We start from the raw sequence: 27,555 nt of genomic DNA, 5'->3' as shown, positions 1-27,555 counted from the left end.
AATCGCATCCTGCTCTGAAAGACCATGACTCTGGGCAATGTGCATGACATTATTGATGGCTTTGCACAAATGGGCTTCCCTAACTGCGGAGGGGTGATAGATGGCACGCATATTCCAATTCTGGCACCAGACCACCTAGCCACCGAGTACATTAATTGCAAGGGGTATTTCTCAATGGTTCTCCAGGCGCTTGTGAATCACCGTGGGCATTTCACAGACATTAATGCAGGCTAGTCCGGAAAGGTGCATGATGCAAGCATCTTTCGGAACACTGGCCTGCTCAGGAAGCTGCAAGCAGAGACTTTCTTCCTGGACCAGAAGATCACCATAGGGGAAGTCGAAATGCCCATTGTGATCATGGGAGACCCTGCCTACCCCTTAATGCCATGGCTTATGAAGCCATACATGGGGCAACTTGACAGCAGCAAGGAGCAGTTCAACAACAAGCTGAGCAAGTGCAGAATGACTGTTGAGTGTGCTTTTGGCTGTTTAAAGGCCCACTGGCGCTGTCTCTATGGGAAGATGGACCTGGCCGATGACAATATTCCTATGCTTATTGCCATGTGCTGTAGGCTCCATAATATTTGTGAAAGGAAGGGTGAAAGCTTCCGTCGAGCTGGACTGCAAAGCCGTCGAGCTGGACTGCAAAGCTGGACTGCAAAGGCTCAGAGCCTGGAGGCTGAGTTTGAACAGCCAGAGACCAGGGCTGTTAGAGGGGTGCAGTGCAGGGCCTGATAATCATTCCTGTCCCCACATTTTCCACAGGATGTGATCATTATGGAATATATCTCACTGCTGAGGGTGAGCAGGAAATCAAGGGAGGGTCTGCTCCAAGACTGTGGCTTCCACCCTGGCCCCTATTCGGCTCGCCTGTGTGCACTAATGGTCCCCCAACCCATGACGGCAGAGTGGTGCAGGAAAGTTATCCTTAATGCGGCAAGAAACAAAGCAGCTCCACTGAAAAACCTGAGGCAGCAGATTACCTAATATCTCCATGGGTGTTTCCTGGATATCTCTGAGGGAGATTCCCGTGAAGCGAGGGAATCAATCAATAGCCTGTTCTGCCACTCAGACTAGGCATGTGGTGGGAGATAAACCTGCTTTCTACAACCCTCCTGCCCCCAACAACTCGGTTCACCAATTCCCAAAATCAAATCCACTTACCAGGGGCCTCCTCTCCTGTTTGCAATTCCGCAACATCTGACAGCTGTGACTGGCTAGACTCCTCCAGAGTAGAAAAGAGCTCCTGGCTGCATGCATCTCTGACCTCCCAATCATACTCTGCCTCCCCCTCCCCCTGGCTCAGTCCACTCTCGACTGGCACACGAGCTACCAAAGAATCCACAGTGGCCTATACAGTGGAGGTGGGGTCACCACCAAGTATCGCATCCAATTCTTTGTAGAACTGGCAGCTCATGGGCACAGCACTGGAGCAGCAGTTTGCCTCCTGTGCCTTATGTTCCGCAGCTCCTTCATTTTTATCCTATACTGCAATGTGTCCCGGTCATGGCCCCTTTCTGTCATGCATCGTGAAATCTGTCTGTAGGTATCGTAATTCTGATGGCTGGAGCACAGCTGGGACTGAACAGCCTCCTCTCCCCAAATGCTGATGAGGTCCAGCAATTCAGCACGGCTCCAAGTGGGGGATTGCCTGGTGCGTGGAGCAGGCATGGCCGCCTGGAAAGATGCGCTGAGACCACTGCACGCATCACCGAGCAAACAGGAGGGGACTTTCAAATTTGCAAAGGAATTTATGGGGTGAGACTGACAGTTGGTCACCTGAGGGCAGGGCAGTAGAGTGCAAACCGAAGAGGTGAGAACAGGCATTGTGGGACACCTCCCAGATGCCAATCGCAGGGCTGTAATTGCCAGGGTGTTTACACTGTCACAGCGGCACTGTACCCAAGCACAGAAAACTGTACACCTCATCAGTATGTGGTTTTTTTTTGTGCTACAAGTGTGCAGTTTCTGCACACTATGTGGCTTGGCAGTGTGCACACCTTGGGAGTTACAGCACAGAAAGCTGCTTTACTGTGCAGAAACTTGCCAGTGTAGACAGGGCGTTAACTGTAGGCTTGGCTCCCTCCCCTATAGTTTGGCTAACAGACTTCAAACGGAAGATGCCACAGAGGCAAGGAGCAGGGGTTGCTACTCTCTCCTCTCCCCGCTGCAGCAGTGCATGGCTCCCCTGTGAGGTCCCGCGGGGGACTGGAGCTGGGTTGGTTGGCTGCTTTCTCTCGGTGTGCGTGGCAGCTCCCCCTTCTCCCCGGGCTGGGGAGGCGGTGCTGGGTGTGCAGCAGGGCGGGGAAGCCTTCGCTCGCGTGGCTGGAGTCACCCCACCCTCCTACCCCATAGCCTCTGCCCGAACTGAATGGGGAGCGAGCGCGGCTCCTTCCCGCAGCGCTGAGCCCTTCCCGCGGAGCCCGCGCTGATCAAACAGCGTAAAGCGCCGCCGGCCTCTTTCGCTGGGCAGCAGCGGCGCCGCCCGCGCTCCCCCGCACCCGGCATGTCCGCCGCCAGACAGCGGAGCAGCAAGGGCAGCGGCTCGGCGGGCTCGGAGAAGGGAGCCCAGTCCCACTCCGGCGGCGCGGATGACGTGGCAAAGAAGCAGCAGCAGCAGCAGCAGGCGGCGGCTCCCGCCAAGGGGAGCAGAGCGGCGGCCGCAGCGGCGGGAGGCCGCCCGTCCCCCTGCAGCCTGGGCAAGGCGCTTCACGGGCTCTTCTCCCTGGCTCTGGTGGCAGCCGCCGCCTTCTCGGGCTGGGGCGTGCGGCACCTCCTGGGGGAGGTCAGCCAGCTCAGCCTGCGCCACGAGGGCTGGGCGCGGCAGCGAGAGGAGCTGGCTCACGCCCTGGAGGGAGTCGCGCAGAAGGTAAGGGCAAGGAGGCGCTCGCGGAGTTTGCCAGGACTCCCCAAACTTTGAAGACTCCATTGCTGTGAAGGCCGAGGGAGCGCGTGGCAGTACTGCGCTAAGACAGGCCAAGCCTGGAGGCAAGGCGGTGCTGGCGCGAGGCATAAGCAGGCAGAGGGCTAGTCTGTACTAGAAACGCTGCATCCGCACAGCTGCAGGGGCTGGAGCACATCTGGTGAAGAGGCTCTATGGCGATGGGGAGAGCGCTCCTGGCTAAGGGCTTGACTACACTGTCAATTTACAGCGCTGCAACTTTCTTGCTCCCGGGTGTGAAAAAAACCACACACATTCCCAGCGCAGCAAGTTTCAGGGCTGTAAAGCGCCAGTGTAGACTGTAATAAAAAAAAGGTAATAATTGGAGATATACCAATCTCCTAGAACTGGAAGGGATGTTGAAAGGTCATTGAGTCCAGCCCCCTGCCTTCACTAGCAGGAGCAAGTACTGATTTTGCCCCAGATCCCTAAGTGGCCCCCTCAAGGATTGAACTCAGAACCCTGGGTTTAACAGGCCAATGCTCAAACCACTGTTCACCAGCGCTGGGAGCCATGCCCCTTGTGGAGGTTTTTTTTTTTTTTTTTTTTTTTTTTATTTAGTGCTGGGAGAGCTCAGCGCTGCGCAGTGACCACACAAGCCACATTAAAGTGCGGCTCCAGCGGCAGCGCTTTAGCATTGCCAGTGTAGACTAGCCCTATAAATCCACCCCCGGGGAGAGGCAGTAGCTGTGTCGGGGGCAGAGCAGCTCTCCTGCTGACCTAGCGCTGTCCATGCTGGCACTCAGGTTAGAGTAATGTATGTTGTTTCGGGGGGTGGCTTATTCACACCCCTGAGTTACACCGAAGTAATCTTGGATATTACTACACCATAAATAGCAGCAGAGCATGATTTGCTTTCGCTGTTTTTGACTATGCAGAGTATCGCTCTTATTTTCCTGAAACTTTCAGTGGCAGTTGAATCTGCTGCATACTATGAAAAGCAAAAATCCCACCTGTTTTTAAAAGCAATAGAGGTAGCACCAATACTGCTGATTGGCTGCCCCTTTACTGCTTACAGTGTCTGCTAAATTCGTACATTATTTCCAGCCAAGAGGATGAGACCAGCGACTTCTGTTGCAACTGGTGTCCACAGAAGTGTAATGAAGTACGGTAGTCAGCAAATGGTGTGGCCCAATTGGTCAGAGAGGTACCCTTTTCCTTGAAACTGTAGGATGCTATTTTTGCTCAAATGGAATCAGCTTCTAGGCTAGGTTTTCAGGCACGGCAGTGCAATGCATGTCCCACACCTTTCAGGATGGCTTAAAATATTTCACCTTTTAAACAAACATTAGAAATACTGTCAACTTAAAATAAAAATCACACTTCTGTTAGAAAGTTGTTTTACATACAGTAACACCTGAGATTATTATAACTGAAATGGACCAGAATAAAAATAGGTCTGGTTTCTTCAGTTTGCATTTGTTCATCTGAGAGCACCCTGTGTATAGTCATTCAGTTTCACTGTTTCCCCTGTGTGATCATTACGGCCTCAAACTGTAAGCTGATCCATGGAGATGAGGATTTTCCATGTAGGTGAAGAGTCTGCCCACATAGGTCAGTGTGCAGGATAGGGGGTTTAGTTGGTCAGTTTCTTGTTTGTTTGTGTGTGTCTTTTACACAGCAACCAGGGAAAGAAAAACACCTACAATGAATATGTGATGGTAGATCTCAGTTTTTCATGCTGACTGGATTTCAAGTTCACATGGTACTGACGAGCTTGACAGGCACAACATTTTAATTTGCCTAATATTTGTTTAAAGCTATATGGGGGAAGGGAGATTTTGGGATCAAAAGCTGGGCATGTATGACATAGGAATATACTACATGGCCACAGTGTAAGAACTTAAGTAGTTATATAATTATATATTGTATTTTCTATGGCACTCATCACTTCAGTACCTGAGCAACTCACAGACTCTTGATTCATTTTTTCCAAAGGATTCTATGATCCTTGTGAAGAAGGGAAGTATTGTTTTCTCCATTTAACAGATTGGATGCTGTGGCTCAGCCAGATTAAGTGATTTGGCTAAGGTCTCACAGACAACCTATGGTAGAGCCAAGAACAGAAGCCAGATCTCTTGAGTCCCAGTCCAGTGCCATCACCACAAGCCTATTTGTCCTGTAATAACTGACAAGAGATTTAAACTAAGAGGAGTCCTGATCTGTGAAACTTGTTGGCACACAATTCAGATCAATTTCTGTCCTCTGCTTACTCAACAGACAGGGGCTGGCTGCTGTGTGTTCTGTGTGAGCACAAAAGAGAGAGAACCAAGAAAGTGCAACATTCAAGTTTTAGTTTTTCTTCTACACATACTGTCCCTCTCTCACCAAGCACTCGCTGAAAGTAGAGTTCTTTATGGCTACACTAGAAATGCTGCAGTGGTGTCACTGTAGCATAAACATTTCAGGGATGGAAAGGATTCTTTCGTCAACCTAGTGATGTCTACATTGGGCCTTAGGTTGGCTTAACTACGCTGCATAAGGTGTGAAATTTTTCACAGCCTGAGAAATGTAGTGAAGCTGACCGCAGGGCATGTCTTCACTAGCCACGTTAAAGTGCTGCTGTGTAGTTGCGGCAGAGCGCTGGGAGAGAGCTCTTCCAGCGCTATAAAAAACCCACCTCCATAAGGGGAGTAGCTACCAGCGCTGGTGCACTGTCTACACTGGCACTTTACAGCACTGAAACTTGCACCACTCAGGGATGTGTTTTTTCACACCTCCGAGTGAGAAAGTTGCAGCACTGTAAAGTGGCAGTGTAGACAAGGTGTAACTTTGTAGTGTAGACTACGCCTAAGTTTCTAGACATAACCATGCTATCATTTCCCTCTTGAAAAGCCTGTTACAGCCATCATTTCCCAGGGCTAATATTTTTTCCTGTAGCAACAAGACATTTTTAAGGAGTGCTTTTTCTGAAAGACGGCAATTCAAGTTCAGGTCCTGTAATGCCAGGCAGTGTCTCTTTTATGCTTCCTTTGCTTATCAAAGGGAAAGCTGAGGTTATTGAAGCATAAGCGTCACTTCCGGTTGAGATCCCAGTGCCTGATGGGCAAAAATCATTGCAGATGCCATAGCATGGCAATCATGGAGCCTGTTTTGCCTTTTTGTGACTGTCACCATATGTGTAGAGATGCCGCTTGACAGAGCGATTCAGCAGCTACATAGCAGCAGCTTTTTTTTTTGCACAGCAGAGAGAGAGGATACCAGCCATACATACCATCCCATCTACCATGGTCTACTAGTTTGAATACTTAGATTGGGATTTTCAAAATCTATGAGATTTGGGTGTCTAGTTCCCTTTGAAAATCCCAGCCTTAATTTGTCCTGAGCCTACCAAGCATAGGGATATGTAAAATGTGATCCCTTCATCTCTACATTGCTGTGGCCAAAATCACAAGTTAATACCAGGCTCTGAGAGAGAGAGGCGCGCAAATGATGTTTTAAGTAATTAGTTATCCAAGGTGTGCCTACACCTTGAATACTGTGTCCAGTTTTGGTTGCCCAATCTCAAAAAGGATATAGTGGAACTAGAAAAGGTTCAAAGAAGGGCAGCAAAGATGATCAAGGGTTTGGAACAGCTTCCATACAAGGAGAGAAGATTAGGACTGTTCAGTTTAGAAAAGAGGTGACCAAGGAGGGGGGATAAGATAAAGATCTAAAAAAATCACAAATGCCATGGAAAAAGTGAATAAAGAAGTGTTATTTACCCATTCCCACAATACAAAAACCAGGGTCACCTGATGAAATTAATAGCAGCAGGTTTAATACAAGAGGAAGTACTTTTTTCACACAGCTAACTTGTGGAATTCATTGCCTTGGGATGCTCTCATGTTGAAAAGTATAACTGGGTTAAAAAAAGAACTTGGGTACATTCATAGAGGATAGATCCATCAATGGCTATTAGCCAAGATGGTCAGGGACACAACCATGCTCAGGGTGACCCTAAACCTCTGACTACCAGAAGTCAGGAGTGGAAGACATGGGTGGATCACTCCAAAATTGCCCTGTTCTGTATGCTCCCTTTGAAGCTCTGGTACAGGCCACTGTTGGAGACAGGATGCTGGGCAAGATGGACCATCATCTGACCCAGTATGGCAGCTCTTATATCTGCGTTCTAGTTCCAAAGGGAAATAAAACTCCACCTACATGTATATCCGGGATGGTTAACTTTAGGCATGCATTTCTAACGTAAGGATGAAAGGCAGAGGGAGGAGATCAATTCATGGTTTTATATCACTATAGGATCCTGTGCTATACAGCACTGCCAGTTCAGGCTGCTTTGAGGAAACTCTGCCGCCCCCACCTTTGGTCTTTTGCCATACCAGAGCCATTGTCAGAAATAAGAGTTATATAAGCTCATCTGCTATTCACAGCTGTAGGAAGGGAAGGGAAATGAGAGGAAAGTTGTAGTTTGTAAATTGTGCTATACTACAAAGACTGAGGAGCTAAGATTATTTGATATGTTAACATGACTGGTTCAAGGAGAAAACTGGTTGTCAGTAGAATATTTTTCTGTCTTATATCTGATATTAAGCCTTTCAAAGACTGATTGAAATCTATGTCTTTGGGGGCACAGCTAGACACACACCTCTTGATTCATTTTTTCCACAGCATTCATGATGTTAGACATTTATGATGTCTCTCTTCCCCCCTCCGCCCCCAGTCATCTCTCTTCTAAACTGAACAGCCCTAATCTTTTTAGCCTCTTCTTGAATGAAAGTCATTCCAAACCCTTGTTTTATAATGAATATGACCTGTTATTTTGAAGTTAGGGTTTCATACCTTTCTTGCAAAGGGTTCATGTAGGGACCAGCTAGCCGTTGTTTAGAGTAAATGGGCTGAGTACATATTAAGATGAATTAAATTAGGAATTGGTCTAGCTTGACTATTGTGGGCAGCTTGATTCTTAGTTACATCAGAGGTCTGATTCTCAACCACATGGCCCTGTAGTAAGTTAAAGGTGCAGGGGAACAGCTTCAATCTACATCACTTGGCATATGGTCCATTAGGGTCATTACAAGAGGAGAATCAGGCATAGTAGAGCTCCATTCTACCATGCCCTGACACACACCCTTCTCCTTATGTCAGGAAAGAGGGTGGGGATCTGACTCCTAGACTCACAGATTTTAAGGCCAGATGGGACCATCGTGATCATTTAGTCTGACCTGCACATTGCAGGTCACAGAACCTCACCCACCCACTCTTGTAATAGACCCATAACCTCTGACCGAGTTACCAAAGTCCTCAAATCATGTTTTAAAGACTTCCAGTTACAGAGACTCCTCCACTGGCCATATCTGGCATTTTAGTACTGACATGGATAGCCATATTGTGACATTAGAGAGCCAGATTCTCTGGTCCAATAACAGTAACAATCGGAGATAGGTTAGTTAATAGGATGAATTTAGCACATTAGTTTAATTTTACAGCTGTATCTCCAAGAGGAGTTGGATGAGCTATAGTTTCCCTGCCCTATGTAAGGCTTATAAACATCTGATGTGTGACATGACAAGTTTAAAGAGATACAGAAAAAAAATCTGTAGTGAAAACCTCTGTATATGGTAAAATCAGACTGAAAGACCACTGGGCGGTAGCTACTGATAGAACCACATTATCAATTTAATACCCAAATTGCTATGTGGCAATGGTTAACATTATTATCCACATTTTCCCATTTAATTTCTTTCTAGTCTCATAAGATCTTCAGAGTACAAACTGCTTAAAATGTAATCCTTCCTTTAAGTTTTAAAAGTGGTCTGCAAAGGAAAGGATTCTGTTCACCACTACCACTACCACACACACACACACACACACACCCTTTTTGGTTCTTTATGATATATAAAGGAGACCTGGGACTTTTTTTTGATGTGAGAGGGGTAAGGAGTTAAAGGCATGAGCAGGGTAGGATTCAAGAGTGGGTTTTTTCCTACTTATTTTTCTATTAGAAATATCAGGTCTTATCCACTCTGTTTTTCCTGAACTGAAGAAGCAGTGAGATTATAACATAATCAAATTAGATTTAAACTTGAGCAGTTGAGAGGGAATTTGATTTTTGAACAAGCTGTTTAAAATTTTGCTTTTTGTTAACACTCGTTTACCTCAGACACCTGACAAATGTTTGGGAGAAATAATGTCTTTGTTAAAGATTCGAATACTCTTATCCCTTCAACAGAAGGCTGAGAAAACTCCCCTTGGTGCTCCAGCAAAACAAGAAATAGATATATTATTCCTGGTGTTTCTTAGGGCTTGTCTACACTATTGCTTAAGTTGATGTAACTTACTTCACTCAGGGGTGTGAACCCCCCCCCCCCCGAGTGATGTAAGTTACATCAACTTAAAGCGTTGTGTACATCGTGCTGTGTCAGTCGGAGACGCTCTCCCGCCGATATAGCTTCCGCCTCTCCTTGAGGTGGAGTAATTACGTCTACGGGAGAGCGCTCTTCCATGGACATAGCACGTCTTTACCAGACGTGCTACATTGGCACAGTGCGGTGGTGAAGACAAGCCCTAAGGAATACATTTAGTAGACTTTGAAAAAAATTGGAGGATGGGGAGAAACCTTTTACTCCTCTATACATACTGAAGAAAAAAAGGATAGTAAAACCATGTTTCCTTTGCAGGTCAACTGTAAAGTTTACTTGGACCTGTCAACAGTAGATCATTTAATGTTTGCCCTTAAAACAAAATTCAAAGACTTTTGGACAAATCCTGCGGTCCTTACTCAGCTCAGACTCCCACTGAAACCAAGGGAGGTTCAACCTGAGCACCCAAACCTGCAAACATGTATCTGAATAACTTACGTACTCATTAGTAACTGAATTAATTAGCTAACTTGTGTGGGACGTGTTTGCAGGCTCGGGAGCTGAATGAAGACTTCAGGACTTGGCCTTTTATAGTTAAAAATAAGATATTTTCTTTTAAGTGCATCCATTTAATAATGTTATTTACAAAATGAAACCAGCTCTGAAGCAGCTTATCTAATCAATAAACCTGACAGACTGTGTGGCAGTACCGATTAATGCACAATCCACATGTACAGCGGGGAATGAGTCAAGACAGTGTCTCCAGGACTCCTGTAGCATGCATTATTCACCACTGCCACACAGCCAAAACCTAGAAGAGTTCTTTTGTGCGGGATCCCCACTGAAGTCAGCATGAGTTTTTAAAATCACTTTTTTAAAAATTGTGCTTGTGGAACATGCCGCCTTCATAGACCCAAAGACTGAAATTCTGTTTATCCACAGAATGGGACCAGCCAGGCAATCGCCGTGCAAGCTTCCCCACTCATAGGCCTAGATCCTTGTTCTAGGGAGAGGTAGTTCAGTCTTCATGCCCACTGATGCCTTGGCCTCTGAGCTGAGACTGCCAACAAATGTGCCAGTCATAGCCAACTGTGGAGGTAATTTTTGTGATTTGGACAGGGAGCTGGACTGAGATCATCAGCTAATACCAAACAGGCAAAGCCCTTCATATTCTCAGAAGAATTCCTGGGTTTTGAAAAAGCCACTATTTGTAGGGTGACCAGACAGCAAATGTGAAAAATCGGGACGGCGGTGTGGGGTAATAGGAGCCTATATTTTAAAAAAAAAGACCCAAAAATCAGGACTGTCCCTATAAAATCGGGACATCTGGTCACCCTAACTATTTGGTTTTTACAGACTTCACTTCAATTTTGGCTTTTTCACGACCTGGAAATTTTTCAGAGACGCTCCCCTGCTGACCCTGGCCCGTCAGCACAGCCAGGGGGCACACAGCCCCATCTGCTCCCCTTCCTGAGAGAGCCTGTACAGGACAAGCTCTCCTCCTGACTCCAACCCTTTATCAATACCAGTCTGTCCACTTTCCCTGCAAAGGCTGTCTGCACTGACGGGCCGGGGTCAGGACGGGAGCAGAAGGCTGCACTCCGTGAGCACTGGTCCTTCTATTGGACAGAGCCCACTCCAGACACTGGTTCTTCAGCGCAGCCCCTGGGCATAGAGCTCCATCTCCATCCCCTGCTGGGCATAGCTGTGCTGGCATAGCCCCCTAGCGTAGATGCTGCCTATATCAATGGAAGGAGTTGTTCTGCCAGTGTAGGAACACCACTGCCCTGAGCAACATTAGCCACTTGGCTGGAAGTATTCTTCTGTCAAGATGCCTGCATCTGTACAGAGGGTTTTGTCAGCCATAACTATGTCGGTCAGGGATGTGTTTTTTCACACCTCTCTCCAACACATTTATGCTGGTATAACTTTTCAGTGTAGCCCAAGCTGTTGTTTCTTTGTGCCTCAGTTTCCTATTTGCTAATACACCTCTACCCCAATATAACACGACCCAATATAACATGAATTTGGATACACCATGGTAAAGCAGCGCTCTGGGGGTGTGTGGGGCTGCACACTCTGGCGGGTCAAAGCAAGTTCGATATAATGCGGTAAGATTTTTTTGGCTCCCCAGGACAGCGTTATCTCGGGGTAGAGGAGTAGTACTTCCCAGCATCACAAGAATGCTTTGAGGGAGGGAACATTAAAGATTCCGAGGTGCTCAGACACTACAATAGTGGGGGTTATAAGTAAATTAGGTAGATAGCAACATCCTTATCAACTAACATAAGATGAAAATTTAAGTTGCAAATATGTGGATTTCTGTTTTTTAGGTGCATTACCTTCAAGCCATGTTTGGAGATTTTGAATCCACGATGAAAAGTGCTCAGCATAAACAAGAAGTTACGGAGAAGAGTGTTAAACAAGGGGAGAGTGAAATAAATCGAATCAGTGAAGTTCTTCAAAAACTACAAAATGAAATCCTGAAAGACCTGTCTGATGGCATCCATGTGGTAAAGGACGCAAGAGAACGAGACTTTGTGTCGCTTGAAAACACTGTGGAAGAAAGATTAACAGAGTTGACCAGGTCTATCAATGATAACATTGCCATATTCACTGAAGTCCAGAAAAGGAGCCAAAATGAAATCAACGATATGAAAGCAAGGGTGGCTTCGCTGGGAGAAACAGATGTATATAAACATGAATTAAAGGCGCTGAAAGATGCTGTTGATGAGATGCAAACATCCATGAAAACCAAAGAAAAGGCCATAGAGTCTCTGAAAAGTACAATAGAGTCCATGGAATCTGATGTTTATACTGAAATCAAAGCATTAGTCAACCTCAAACAGGAACTTGAAAAGTTCAAAGAGACTGCAGACACAGAACACCTTTCATTAAAAGCTTTTCAAGAGAAAGTTCTTAAAGCTGAAGAATCCATTATGCAGCTCCCTGATGAGATTAAAAGACTTGATGAAGATTTACTGCAAATTAAAGCCAACCTTAACAAACAGGAAGAAAATGTACTCTCCAAAAATGTGTTAGAAACCCTTGAAAAGAACAGGGAAGACTTTGAATTCAGATTCAGACGTGTAGAAGACCATTTTCAGTCTCTAAGTTCTACTGATGCTCAACAGACTGAAAAGATGGAATCACTTCTTTCTAAGCACGAAGAGTATGAAAGCAAGCTAGCTGTTCTAGAGGAAGCCATTGCATCTCTACGTAGTACCTCAGATGTTGATGTACATTCAATAGCAGACACTGTGCGAAGTCTTAGTGAATCTCAGCTCACATTATACAATGATGTTGATGAACTGAGAAGAAGTGTGAGTGACCTACCAGACTCTGCTGATGCACTTCATAACATCCAGAAACAAGTTAGTGCTTTGCTGGATCAAGAAAAGCCTCAGATGGGCCAAGCACAATCTCAAGACTATCTTGAAAAACTGTCTTCTGTAGAAGACTCTGTAGACAAATTAAGATCTTTTGTCAATCAAGTCGAATCTGACTTGAAAATGATAAGAACTGCAGTAGATAGTTTAGTTGCTTACTCAGTGAAAATAGAAACTAATGAGAACAACGTGGAGTCCGTGAAGAGTTTGGTAGATGACCTGAGGAATGATCTGGATAGATTGTTTATGAAAGTAGAAAAGATACATGAAAAAGTTTAAGTGAACAGTGCTAATTGTGCAATTATTGAATTTAAAAGAATAGCTTTTGTATACCCAGTGTTTTGACACCTCCAAAGAAAACAAGGACACATAATTAGAGACAGTTCTGTTTAGTTCCTGGATCTCTCTCCTGTTTAGTTTCATTTTTTAAAGTTTTGTGTTTGGATGGATAGGTGGGTGAGTAGGGTAAATTACTAAGGCCTAGTCTACACTAGAAAGCTGTACTGCTTTAAGTATACTGGTATAGTCACAGCAGCACAATATCCCTACTGTAGACATAGGCCTGGTCTATACTTAAAATTAGATCGACCTACCTTCATCGCTCAGGGCTGTGAAAAATGTGCTCTCTCCAACGTAATTAGGTTGACCTAACTGCCTGTGTGGATGCAGCTAGGTCAAAAGAAGAATTCTTCTGGTGACCTTGCTACCACCTCTTGTAGTTAATCCATCTCTCCATCAACTGAAAAAACCCTTCTGTCATTGTAGAAAGCATTTACACTATGATGCTACAGTGGCACAGCTACAATGCATAGCTGTGCCACTGTAGCAGCTGTAGTGTAGATATACCCATAGATATATTGATATAAAAGTGCTTTATACTGGGTTAGCTATTCCCATAGTGGAAGGGGAGTAACTATATTGGCATAAGGTACCTTATACTGCTGTAACTGCATCCACACTAGGGCTTTTAGTGGTATTTACTGTTTTGATTAAAACCAAACACACCCTTAATCAAAATAGTCATGCTGGTAAAACTTTTACATGTAGACTAGGCCTGAGGCAACTCATCTGTTTTTTCAGCTTATTCCACAGGGTAGGGAAAGAAGCAAGTTCTGACTGCCATGCATGCATAACAGCACACAGGAGAACTCATGGAGCTGGGAGAAGTATAGGGCAACTACAGACTCTAGATCTCCAAAAAACCTGAGCCGAGAGCTGCTGAGGGGTGTTCCAGGGCACTGCTAAAGAGTACACACACATTTGTGCCCATATGCCCCTTTCCCCAGCTCCTCCAAACCCCCATGTACAGATCAGCATGGCTGGGAGGGGGAATCTGAATTGAATTCATTGCCAGAGAGCTCAGTAACGTTTTGCCATGTTATTCTGAGATTATTTAAATTGTCAGAATCTTTCCCTTGAAGTCCTAATTCCTTTTGTGTGATATCACGGTTAGTTGTTGTGGAGATGATCGGAGCTTTGAGTGAGGAAGACTGAGGAGACGAACTAAAAACACCACCGCCTATGCCGGCACAGTCCCCTAGTGTAGATGCAACATACACTGACACAGGAGTTGTTCTGCCAGTGTAGGAACACCACCTCCCCCAGTGACTTTTGCTATGCCTCTTCTGTTAGCACACAAACGTGGGGGTTTGTCAGCATACCTATGTTGCTGCATGGGCGAGGGGCGTCACACCCCTGACTGACGTAGCTATGCCAGGGTATGTTTTAGGTGTAGACCAGGCCTAAGCCTGCTAATAATACCACAGGAGGAGGAAGAGAAGATTCAGAATGATACCAACATAATTGTTTCTAAATAAAATGCCTTTCAAGATTGCCCCTGAGGTGACAGTGACTTTAATTAGTATTATTGTATTCTGTACCACTGGAGTCAGTGGAAGTGTGTCATTGACTTCAGTGGAGTGGGAGCAAGCCTCAGCTTGGCTGAGAACAGAATATGTGTCAAATATTAAAGAATTTCAAGCACTCTAAGAACCTCTTGAACATGGAACTTTCTGGGGGTTTGTACCCTAGAAAAGGATTTCTGATTTCTTTTCTTTCTGAGGTTTACTTTTCAAAGGTTGTTTTTCAAAGGTATTTATGCCTAGGTGCAGACCGCTTTGTACATGGGGATATCTGCTAGCCCACATTACAGAGAGTCTATTGCATGCCCTATCTTAGCCAACTCTTTGGCTGCATTAGAGAATGATTAATAGAATTAGCACCTCCCAAAGGGGTAATTTCTGGGAACAGCAGAGGTAAAGAGGGAGTCTCCTCCGATATTTAATAATAAAATACCCAGCCATCTGTAATGCTGTTCCCACTGTACATAGTGAGAAGTTGCTAATAAGTCAACTAAGTCTTAATAAGTGAGGTGGATGCACTGCATTGAGATAATTTTGTTGTTACTTTTTGAACTGCACTGTTCTTGTTGACTTTCCTTTGCAAGTTTTTAACAGTTGTTTAGGTTACTGTGAAGTGAACTGTATGGCTTATTTACAGTATTTTTAATACATAATAAACACTTGGAATTGTATTTTGATTTTTTTCATGTTGCTTATTGTGAAAGGTACTTAATTTAGCATTTTACAGAATATTCCCACTGAGGTTCAGGAGCTAGCTGGTGGTGGGGTGGAAAAGCCTCTCTCTTGTTCATCAGAGCCTCAGGTTTAATTTCAAAACCAAAAGTAACAATCTAGCAGCTGTTATGATTGTGAAGAATACCTTGACAATGTAGCCTGAGCATAAGTGATGCAACGATGTTCATCTGAGTTTGCAAAGAGCCTGAAACAATAGCCCTGGGTTGTGAACTGTCCCATTTATTTCAGTGAATGCTAGTTCAGATCCCAGCAATGATATTTTAAAATGACAATTAACTATTTCACTGCCCAAAGCATGTAAAAGAGAAATATTTGTCAGTTCAGGGCAACTGTACCTGTATTCCCCCTTTATGGTCTAGCCAGGATAGCCAGTCCAGGCTCCTCAGCCATCACCTCTCTGGGGTGGGTACCCAATCTCTTTTCCTTCTGACCAGGGTATTTCCAGGCTGACCAGTTCCCTGCTACCACTGTGTTTTTCTCATTAAAGAGTACCCTAAGCAGGCCAGCTTCGCTTCTCCCTTCAGATGATATGCAGTAATAATTGCTACAATTTTAAGTTACCACACAGTTCTTTCTAAGCGAGCAGATTTTATTTTTAAGGTAAAAGCATCACAGAGAGAACCTATTAAAAACAATAAAGAACTTGCATGCATGCTGATAAACTTACCAGAGATCACCCCAACTCTGATGTGGGCTCTGAAAGGTGAGCAGCCCTTTTCCTAGGGTTTCAAATTCATAACACCCCTTGCTTAGAACAAGAACTCCTATGAATCTGTGAGTGAGTCCTTTATCCAGTTTGGGGTCTTTGAAGAGACTGGGAGTAGGTAATCAGCCAGACAATGTGTCCCCTCCTCAGGGCAAAGCTTCAAACGGATGAGATCTTTGCCTAACCAGAGGGGTTATATTAGCATACACCCCACTAGAGTTTTCCTGGGAAATCCACTTAATTTTACAAGTTCACATTGTTTCAAAAAATCATTTGAAGTTCCTAACATATTCCAAGGTTTACGTTAGTCATGTCTCCTAGAGGAGTTACATGTACTTCCACAATAACACATAAACAATTGCATTTTAAATATGATGGACCCCAAAGGTATAAAACAAACTTTCAAATTTATCCAGGAGATTGCCCTATTTGGCACAGTGGGTATGTCTACACTGCAATTAGATATCTGTGGCTGACCAGTGCCAGCTGACACACCCTGAGCCCCGTGAGCCCAAGGGGCTGATTAATTGTGGCTGCAGCTGACGCTCTGGGACCTCTTATACTTGAAAAGTTTGGGAAATGCTGATTTAATGTAGATTTTTTTCCTCATAAAGAAATTAAGCATAAGATGGGTCCAAAATAAACTTGTGCACAAGCTCCCTCTGAATTTGAGGGAGTCGAGCCCAAACTAGCTGACCCCAGTCTCAGAATGAGCAGAGCAAAACCAAACCTCTGCAGATTCAAACACCCACTATCTTCAGGGGCTCAAAATCCAGGCCAGAATTTTGCAGTTTAGGCCCACCAATGGGAAGAGCAAAAGGAGAAATTACTTGGTGTTGAGAACATTCTAGTGGTGCTTTCCAGAAGTCATTACTGACAATCTCAATTTGGCCCAGCTCCACAAAGGTATCTAGGCCTAAATACCTTTGTGGATCTGTGTCTTCATCTTATTTACAGCAAGACTTTTTGGGTTTGGTAGACGAGCTCACCAGCAGAATTGTTGCTGTTAAGAGGATGACAATTCCACTGCTTTTAGACTTGCTGTGTTCTGTCCCAGACTGATACCAATAATACCATGTTGGCAAAGGATTAGTGATCATTTTAAGATCTGATATCTCATGAGCCATCAGCTGTAGAAATACATGATTTCTATCAGAAAGACAATAGGATTTACAGGATATACTCTATTTATTTTCAAAGTATATACAGGGACCATGTGCTACAGGTTTCAGATCCTGGCTCCCATTCTGGCTGCTTGTGCAACTCATCATGGCCATAGTGTTGGTGGCTCAACACCCTGAGAATTCACCCTGCGTGGGAGAACTCCTTGGTAGTGCAGGGCTCCTGTACACTTGGCATGATCCTGGGAAAAGGAACTGGGGCATCCTTACATCCTGGTCATACCTGGCTGTGGGCAGCCGACCGCGAGTTAGAGCAGCCCTGAGGTTGCTGTAACATTCACTAAATACAAGCCCTCAAAAAAACTCTCTCTGTGGATGTATGCTGCATCAAACTAGGTCCATGTCGCCATAGCTATGCAGACGTAGGCTATATCTACACTACAGAGCCTAAGTCACCAATCTTCTCTGACAGTCTAACAAGATTAATCAATTAACAGAAGGATACCAAGGGAGGAAAAATAACTTTTGAAGTGGTAAGAAAGTGGCCCATTACAGATAGTTGACAGACTGACCTCACACTTGGTAAAGCAACGCCCATCCTTTCATGTATTTATACCTGCTCCTGTATTTTTCACTTCATGCATCTGATGAAGTGGGTTCGAGCCCACAAAAGATTATGCCCAAATAAATTTGTTAGTCTCCAAGGTGCCACAAGGACTCCTTGTTGTTTTTGCTGAAGCAGACTAACACGGCTACCACTCTGAAACCTTTTTGCCTCCAGCCTTCCCTACACTGCAATGGTCAGCGTAAAAATAGCTTGCAGCGAAACACCAGTGGTTTGCTCAGCCCCAACAGCAATTTCTGTGCAGTTACAGAGCATGAAGGGGAACGCACAGCTGCTGACAGCAACCCAGTCTCTGCACTGACTCCCCCAATCACATCAGAGTCACACCACAGACCTCTGCCACTGCTTCTCAGCAGACTTCCTCTTTGGGGTGAGGCATGAAACTAAATTAACTACCAGAGAATGACAACAAAGAGCTACCAGATTCGAAGTAGGAAAAGTGGCAATAGGCACAGCATTATGATCTCTGGCTCAAAAAGCTAGCCTCTTCCAGTAAGCAAAGCTCCTGCGAGAATTTGGGTGTCTGACATCTTTGCCCCTCTCCCCTCCCTAACCAGGTTAAAGCCTGCCTAACAAGGACTAAGATTTTTTAACCCAGATAGTTGGAATCCCATTTGCTAAGGGGAGACCAAGGCTTTAAACCAGGGGTGGGCAAACTTTTTGGCCCGAGGGCCACATCTGGGTGGGGAAATTGCACGCAGGGCTATGAATGTAGGGCTGAGGCAGAGGGTTGGGGTGTGGGAGGGGGTACGGTGTGCAGGAAGGGGCTCAGGGCAGGGGGTTGGGGTGCAGGAGGGAGTACAGGGTGCAGCAGGGGCTCAGGGCAGAGGTGTGGGGTGCAGGAGGGGTGCGGGCTCCGTCCCGGCACCGCTTACCTGGAGTGGCTCTTGGGTGGCAGCAACACGCACCAGGGCCAGGGCAGGCTCCCTGCCTGCCTGCCCTGCCCCCATGCCGCTCCCGGAAGCAGCCGGCACCACGTTCCTGCAGCCCCTGGGGGACGTGGACCAGAAGGCTCCGCGTGCTGTCCTTGCCTGTGGGTACCTCCTCTGAAGCTCCCATTGGCCATGATTCCCTGTTCCCGGAGCTGCGGGGGACGGTGCCTGTGGGTGAGGGCAGCACACAGAGCCCTCTGCACACACACCCCTCACCCCCAGGGGCCACAGGGACGTGGTGCCGGCCGCTTCTGGCAGTGATGTGGGGCCCGCGGCGCTACAGGGTTGCAATCTTGCAGGCCGGATCCAAAGCCCTGACAGGCCGGAATTGGCCCAAGGGCCGTAGTTTGCCCATCCCTGCTTTAAACACTCCATGAATTCCAAACCCTCCCCTTGCTGCACTATAGACACATCCATCAGTTGGACTCAGATATCCATCTTCACTTTTTCCCACTCTAACTTGACTCTGGAAGAATCTCCAATCTTCTGGCACTAACCCAGTCTCCAGTTCTCTTCTCCTGTTCTTAAGGTCATCTTTGATTCTACTGAATTTCCCATGCCTCCTCATCATTTGCACATGGACTAGAATAAGTGGCAAGTCCCAGCTTTCTCTGCCTCCTAAAGTTTGTGGTTAGAGCAGAGAACTGGTGAATCCTGGGTTCTCTTCCTACTGCCCACACTGACATGCCATGACAAGTCACTTAACCACCATGCCTCAGTTTCATCATCATCATTATCATCACTCCCATAACCACATTGGTCGTTGGGGTACTATCACTGATGAGCAATCAACCAATTGTCTCCACCCCTGATGATTGTGTGTCAGTGCTCGAGTCTCCGCGAAGTCCATTCCTATCCATTCTTTTATATTGTCAATCCATCTCTTCTTCTGCCTACCTCTTCTTCTCTTCCCCTGTACTGTCCCTTGGAGGATGATCTTGGATAGGCCAGATGATCTTGTTACATGGCCATACCACTTCAGCTTCCACTTCTTCACGGTCATCAGGAGGTCTTCATATGACCCAGTGCACTGGGTGATGATATTGTGGACCTCTTCATTAGTGGCGTGGTCAAAGTAGGAGATGCCCAGGATTTTACGGAAGTCTCTCATCTCTACTACCTGTATTTTCTGTTCAAGTTCTGCTGTAAGGGTCCATGTCTTGCATGCATACAGAAAAATGGAGATGACCAATGCATGCAGCAGTTTTAGTATGGATTCCAGGGAGATGTTCTTATTCCTCCATGATTTCTGGCTTTGGTTTTGCCTCTGCTGCTGTTGTTTGTGTAGTTCTTGCCCAAATTTCTGCCTTGGATCCTTCATCAGTGATGGTTGCCCCCAAATACTTGAACTGTTTCACTGTCTCCAGCTCTTGTCCACTGACAGTGTTATGTGAGCTGATCCCATCATGTTTGTTTGTCATCAGCTTGGTTTCCTCTGCACTGATTTCCATGCTGTATTTTGCGGAGGTTTCATCCAATTGTTTCACAAGATTGGCAAGTTCATGTTTGCTTCCTGCCAGGCCATCAATGTCATCAGTGATCCGAAGATTTGGGATTGTTCGCCCCCCAATGCTGACTGTGCATATGTGATCTTCGGTCATTATGCGCTTCAAGTAGATGTTTACCCAACTGTGAAGTAGGGATGGAAATGACTGTCTACTTTGCAGGGGTGTTGTGCGGTTTAATTCATGTTTAGAGAGAGCCGTGGGATCTTCAGCTGTGAAGGTGTTATCAGACAGTAAAGCATGAATAGTGTAACAGTGTTACTGTATCATACTCAAACCCAATATTCGTCAGGGTTACTGTAATTAAAGCAGGGCAGGGGTGTATTCTCACTGCAATGCACAGGGTAGTGCTTGTGTAAAGGCATCACTGCATGGGGGACAGCTCTGTGAGTAGAGTTTAGCACTCCCTCCTCACACTGCCTCTTTTGGCCCAGTACAGCTGGCCAAGTCTCCAGCTCCTCTGTTTGCTGCTCTCTCCTCCTTCCAATCCGCCTCTTTTCCTCATGCCCTCTGGCCAGCCAGCATGCAACTCCTTTCCTGCAGTCAGCACACAGGACTAGCTCAAGGGGTCTGACCCACTAGGTATGCATCTGCCAGGCCTCCAGCCCAGCCCCAATCTGCTTACTTTGCAGCTGCTCTCCCTGGCTTATCAGCCTGTGTCTCCTACTTCTCTCCTTCTTGGCTGTGTCTTCAGCAGCTGCTCTTTCAACCTACTTCACCACCCATTTGCCTCCCTCTTGCCTTTCCCCCACTGATCTTGCTTCTCCTTGCCTTCCTTTCTGGTTTCCTGTAACATCTCCTTCTTCCACCTGCCCCTCCTGACCACACTGGCTCTGATTGTCCTCCTCTTGCTGTCACTCATCTGACATCTCCTTTAAGATCAAACCTCCAGCTGGCTTCCAACATTAAAAAGAATTCCAGGGTGAAGGAGCTGAGATGAGAATATACATGACTCTCAGAGTATTTTCCATATGTAGGTAGCACAAGCTTGACCAGCTGACAGTAATTTGCTGATCAAACAGTTTAAACCTGCCATCTAGTGGCAATAGTTTGCAATAGCAACACTTTCAAAATATGTTTTTAAACACTGGGCCTTTGCTAAGTACTAATTTAGCACGTATATAACGTTTGTCATCGATCCATAGCTCTTAAAGTGCTTGACAAAGGGAGGTAAGCATTATTCCCAGAAGTACCTGCCAAAATTTGGATACTCCCTCTAGACTATTAGGACCAGATTTTTCAAGAGCTCAGCGGCTATAAATTGGGCCAGATTTTCAAAAGAATTCAGCTCCCATGAACGCACTTAAACAGGGACCACATTTTTCAAAAAGGCTCTGCACCCAAATGTGCTGAGCCCTGCTAAAAATCTGGCCCCTGCTTTGATGCTCTTGAAGATTATCTTTAGAAGACAAGACACTAATAGTTATTCACTTTTTTAATTTAAATTTTACATATTTAAAAAATAAAAGTAAAAAAGCTGTGATGTGTGGTGAGTCCAGGTAATTGCACATCAGTGGCTGATGCCTCACAATGGACACTAATGCGGAGGTATTTGGCCTAATCTCTTACTTTGGCATTGGACTGGGGAGCAAGAGACCTGGGTTCTAGTTCCATCTCTGCCACATACCAGCTGAGGGACTTTGAGAAAGTCTCTTCACATCTTTGCACCTCTGTTTATCCATATATATAATGGGGATCAAGTGCCACTTCCAGCTTCTACCTTGGAAATGTATTAGGGTTCTGCGACCAGCCCCCAGGCATGTGAAATGCACATCTGGTTGCTGGAAATGGACAGGGTGATTTTGAACCAACACCAAAAGTTTGTAAGCACAGAGTTATCTCTCTGCAAATTAAGATGGGGGTGGGGAAGAGGGGGGCTCATGAAACCAAGCTGATGATAAACAAACAGACTTCCATAATCCAGGTAGGACATTTGGGGAGAGAGGCAGGGCTTATTAGCAGGGAAAAGGGAGTGACACTTATCACTGGGGGAGCACTGATTCCCTATATTCATCTTTCAAAGTAGAGTGGCATAGTGCATCCGGAAGTGGGGAAAGCTTTAATGGAAAGTTGAGGTGAGGTTGACAGTGGCCCCAAAAGTGTGACTCACCATCTACCTGTACATTGACACACGCCTAGGGTCACCCTGGGCACACAAACTAATCAGCTCCATCCTGTCCCCTCACACTTTATTGAATAAGTATTAAAACGGACCTAGAAGTTACCTCAACGGGCATTTCCTGTCTGCAGAGAGGTTCCATTCCCCATGGAGTACAGAATAGCCTCTGCATCTACAGAGCCTAGGAAGCTTCCCTAGATATTCTGAGCCTCACAGCTATGCAGGCTCCTTTTGCCTAGCTTATGGCCCTTTGTCTCATCTCTTTTTATTGATTGGAGACTATGGGGCAGGTATTCATTTGGCAAGTATGCACATTTAGATATTTGATCCAGAAATCCTTGCTGAGCCAGTGCTCTCCATGGTTTTGTTTATGGGAACATTTATTCATGAAAGATTCTAGCTTTGCTATGAAAGAAATGAACCCCAAAAGAAACAATTATCTATTTTACTACACATCTCTTCAGAAAAATGATTTCAAACAAAACATTACCTATCTCCTTCCTTCCCTATCTTCCACCCACAACTCCAGAGGAAGAAGCTAACCGAAATGGGCCATGCCTTACTCTGCTCAGAAGGATTTTCCCCTTGGCACTATCCAGACATAAATAGACTGAATCCCGTGGAGAAGACTTTCTTGTCACTACTGGTTGGGTCGGGGTAGAGATGAAATCCTACAGTTACGAGTAAGGACGGAAAGCATAATAAGCAGACCGAGACTCAGAACTTCCTTGGATCCCTTCTGGCCCTCTGAAGTTTTGTTTTGAGATTTGTGAGTTCAGAATGAAGTTTTTTTTTATAAGGTTTTGCTGCAAACAGTCCATTTTCCCATTTGGTAAAACATCCACATAGATGTATGTGGTTTGAGGGAGGAATAATAAGCTATATTTATTACATGTATTACAATAGCACTCAGAGGTCACCACCAAGATTAGGGCCCCATTGTGCTGTGCCCTGTACAAACACATGCTTAGGAACAGTACCTGTAAAAGGCTTTACAATCAAAATAGACAAGACAGACAAAAGGTGGTAGATTATTTAGAGTAGTGTGGAGAAAGGTAATTCCATTCCAGGGAAGATTTGGCTATCCCAAAACGTGGTTTTGTTCTGAATGAAAACCAGAAATTCTCTGCAAAAGGGAGCTCTGACTCAGGGGCAGTCAGTCTGCTGGGTTGCCTTGGAGCCACAGAAACTGGAAGTCCTGGGGTCCCTGACTTTTGAGCAATCCGCATGGAGGTGAGGGGTATTCTGGGGCCACAGATCCTGGAAGGCTGGGTTTCCCAGCAGCCCACCAGTCAGGCTACTGAGGAGCCAGGTGGGTGAATTGGCTGGAAACCAGCCTAGCAAGAGGGTTTCAAAACCTGCCTGGGTTCCTTTGGAACATTGGAGAAATCAGTCCATCACCACAAAATGTTCCAATTTCGCCAAGTCTGAAAATTCCAATGAGACATTGTTTTTTCAGAATTTTTCCAACCAGTTCTATTATCATCATCCCCATTTTACAGATGGGGAACTGAGACACAGATTATGAGTCTGATCTAGTTCCCACTGAAGTCAGTGGCCAACTCCCATCGATGTCACTGGTACAAAAGTGATCGGAAGCCAAATGGCCCTCGTTACCCAATCTTTACCCTTCCTCTCCTTACAGAAAGTTAGAGCCGTTGGTAAGCATCTGGAAGCTGTTATCATCTTCCCCACTTTGCAAACCCTATGCAGAGACTGGCTACAACTGCAGCCCCTGCACTTCTCCATGTGGAAGGTGGTGTCCCACAGCCTTTCCACAGGAAGTGAGGCAGAGGCAAGACCATGCCTCCCCAACGGGGATTGGCCAGTACAGCTGGCTGGTGACAGAGGAGAATGTATGCTGCACCCTCCTAAGGGGTGATGCTATGCTGAACGCCCACTGGACTGTGTCTTAATTGCATCCTCTGTCATTAAGGGCCAAATCCTGGTGCCATTGAAGCCGGAATTTGACCATGACGTACATGCCTTAGGGGTGTTTAATGCTCAAATCAGCTATGTATGGTAGCAAGGGCAGCCCTGTATTGAGAGGCTGGTAGCCACATTCCTTGATCAACCATTGACCATATCTCAAACGCAATCTTAGGGCTCCTTTGCTGATAACTAGTGCACAGGGCATGAAGCTAGTCTTGCTAAACCGGCCTTGGCCAGGAAAGCTTCTTTTGCCTTTTCTTTAGTGGCTTTCAACACAGAGCCAAAAGGGGGTGGAAAATGAGTAAGTCATCCCTCTTCAGCAGCCCTTCACTAGCTCCACCAAACTTACATTATTTTCCCAAGGGAGCAGTTGCAATCTATTTAAAGTCGATCTAGCCCAGAGCGCATGCCCTACTACAACCATGATGTCTCAATGTTTTTGCTAATCAACACTATGTATTCTGTGGCAAACTGGTCTTACATTTTGCAGGATTCTGTGGCATTGTGGTGCAGTCAACTGAAAAATTCTGGGGCAGCTTCATTTCAATGGAAAACCCAAGGTTTTATCGAAATAAGTATGGAAATGAACAATGCAATCACAATAGTATTCAATTGATTTTGTGCTGTCCCCACACTTTCAATAAGCCACAGATTTTTGAACTGACAGTGTATCACTACATCCTGGGCATTGTCAAGGGGAGAAGTTGAGAGCTTTGCCAATTGTGTAAGTAACAATTGGGGATCTTGGCATCGGAGGAGGTGGTTTGCAACTGCGGAATAGGCATGTTAGCTGGAAGTTTCTGTTCAAATGATCAGTGGTGAAATAGTTAACACCACAGATATTGAAATGACCACCATTAGACTCCAGAGTTAACACCCAAGTGGCATTAATCATGGTTGTTCACACCTCTCAGAGTTACTGTTTCAAGATGTCTGGAAACTCTGGCAGACAATACTGCATCACTTTAAATTCAGCTCATGCTATTAAAGTTTTCTGCACAACCACAGGAGCTAGAAACACAAATGATACTGACTAGTCTATTTCTGTTGTCCTATGTGAATGAAGCTATTGCTATCGCTTGTTTTGTGTAGTGCTGTTGTGCTCAGAGACCCCAACCCTACTGTGCTAGGCACTGAACAAACACAAGACAAAAAGACAGACCCTGCCCCAAAGAGCTCACAGTCTAAGGATAAAAAATAAACAAGGGGAACAAATGGTGGAAAGTGAATTACATTTTTTAAAAATGATTTAAATTTTAATAATGAAATCTGTTTTCAGTAAGGCAGGGAGTGCCGTGTGGGTCTTTTCATATGATTTTTAATCCAATAGTGTTTCTTTGAGCTGTAGTCAACTGCACGCTCACTCATCCCAATCCTGCAAATAGGCATATAAGTATCTTTACTCATTTGAATCCTATCATTAGTGTTAATAGGACTATTATTTATAGTAGCTCCTAGAAGCCCCAGCCAGCCCCATAGTGCTAAGCACTGGACAAACATCTACTAAGAAAAGCTGCCCTGAAAAGCTAACAATCCAAATAGGCAGGCAGACAAAGGTTGGGATTCACAAAGAGGTGAACTGTCAGGCCCACAATCACGCAGCACATCAGTGGCAGAATCTGGAACAAACCCCATCTGTCCTAGCTCCTAACTGACTGCCTTTTTCCTTACAGGAGTGCAGTTACCCACATGTGTAAGTGTTTGCAGCAGCTGGCCCCTAGCGAAGAAACATATACATATGGTTAGACATCAAAATCATGTTAATGACAGGCTGTTAAAATGACAAATTAAAAAAAGCTTAAAACGTATTCTATCATCATGTTGTGACAGAAGGTAATTTCCTGCTTTATTCCAGTTAAACCTTATTGACTTAAGTATAAGTATTTTAGGAGTGCATTGAATTAAAAATGCAAATGTTGACGTGTTATTGTGGGATTGTATATAATTTCTTTAAGGAGAAGACATGGCTAATGTAAACCCAAGCACTTCAAAGGACTCTTTGAAACAATGTGCTAGACAGAGAGGGGGGATTCCTAGGAAATACTTGGGAGGAGAGGAATGCAAAATAAGCCACCTCCAGATCCATCCTTTTGAAGTTGCTCCTCAAGCAGAAACCCATTATCTGGCTGATTAACTATTTGCGATCTCTTCAGAGACTCAAACTGGAAAAAGGAGGGACTCATGAGTGTGCTAGTTCTGAGCAAGCACCGTGATGAACGTGTGACCACAGGAGAAAACCCTGTGTGCAGTTTGTTCTCCGGCCAGAGTCCTTGCTGGAGTTGTGGGGATCTCTGATAAGCTTTTATCTTTTATTGTTTTTAATATGTTTTTTTCTGTGATGCTTTTACCTTAAGAATAAATGGGCTTGCTTAGAAAAAGCTGTGTGGTAACTATAACTGTGGCAATTCCCACTGTTTACCATCTCTGAGGAGACAAGCAAAGCAGGCCTGCTTAGGCAGTCTGACTTTCCTGAGGAGGTCACAGTATAGGCAGGGAGCTATGCAGTCTGGAAACATCCTGGTCATGAGAGAGAAACAGGAGTCAGACTAAGAGAAGTGATGGCCAAGGAGCTCAGAGTCTAGAGCGGGTGCCCTTACTGGACCACAGAGGGGGAATACTGATGCATTTGCTCTGAACTGTGACACGCTATTTTGTTCTGTCCCTTTAAAATTTTCTACATAATACTCCATAGTAAGGTAGATCTACTAATGAAATGCTTGTGAGAAAGAAACTTTTGCTGCTGACAAAGACTGAAGGTCAGTCAAAATGTCCTGGGCTGTTTTAATAAAGTCATCATTTTTTGAATTTTAAATTTATGCCCCAGAGCTCCACTGAAATTAACAGAGCTAAACTGGTTTATTCCATCTGAGGACCTGGTCCTCTGCATTTCACCCCTTGTGTGGATAAGTGGATGAACAATCAAACTCAATTTAATGGTCACTTTGAATCTGGGACATTGTCCTGACAGCATCAGGCTTTGAAGCTTTATGTTTTGTCTACATTCTTGCACACACCTGTAAGGTCTGAGGCCTTTTTCTGCAGCCATGTTAGGAGAGCAGCAGCCATGAGCCAAGAAGCAGAAAGTCACATCCTCACATTCCATCTAAATTACATAAAACTGTGTAAGATCGGGCTGTTAAGAAGGTGATCCTATCCTAATAGAACCCACCATCACTAGATAAAGAAACAGATCCTAAGATGTTTAAAGAAAACTTTGTTTGATAACATTCTGTCTGACAAGGAACCACTTATCAATAGTTGTGGGTATGAAATCTCTACTTCATTATTGTTTGGCTTTTATGGCCCCCACTTCTCTATTGTTCATCTGTATGGTCTTTGTCTGGTTCTTTGATTGTTTCTGTCTGTTGCATAATTAATTTTACAAGATT

At 45.1% G+C, this 27,555-nt stretch overlaps 1 protein-coding gene across 1 annotated transcript; it reads left to right on the top strand.

Annotated features, from left to right (window-relative positions):
- The first annotated feature begins 2,147 nt into the window (after positions 1 to 2,147).
- Positions 2,148 to 15,162, top strand: CKAP4 (cytoskeleton associated protein 4). Its single transcript, XM_039520783.1, has 2 exons — positions 2,148 to 2,869; positions 11,574 to 15,162. Exons 1-2 carry the CDS (start codon positions 2,507 to 2,509, stop codon positions 12,906 to 12,908), a joined length of 1,698 nt encoding a protein of 565 aa, XP_039376717.1. The 5' UTR covers positions 2,148 to 2,506; the 3' UTR covers positions 12,909 to 15,162.
- The last annotated feature ends 12,393 nt before the right edge of the window (positions 15,163 to 27,555 follow it).

Source organism: Mauremys reevesii, linkage group 1, assembly GCF_016161935.1.
Source record: "Mauremys reevesii isolate NIE-2019 linkage group 1, ASM1616193v1, whole genome shotgun sequence".
NCBI lineage: Eukaryota > Metazoa > Chordata > Testudines > Geoemydidae > Mauremys > Mauremys reevesii.
The sequence above is the reverse complement of the archived record's forward strand: the minus strand, read 5'-3'. Positions and strand labels throughout refer to the sequence as shown.

Bases quoted from the DNA above. Each gene is read 5' to 3' on its own strand.
- CKAP4 (XM_039520783.1), top strand. From the start codon at position 2,507: ATGTCCGCCGCCAGACAGCGGAGCAGCAAGGGCAGCGGCTCGGCGGGC. The intron at 2,870-11,573 runs GTAAGGGCAAGG...TCTGTTTTTTAG, and splicing joins TGGAGGGAGTCGCGCAGAAG to GTGCATTACCTTCAAGCCAT.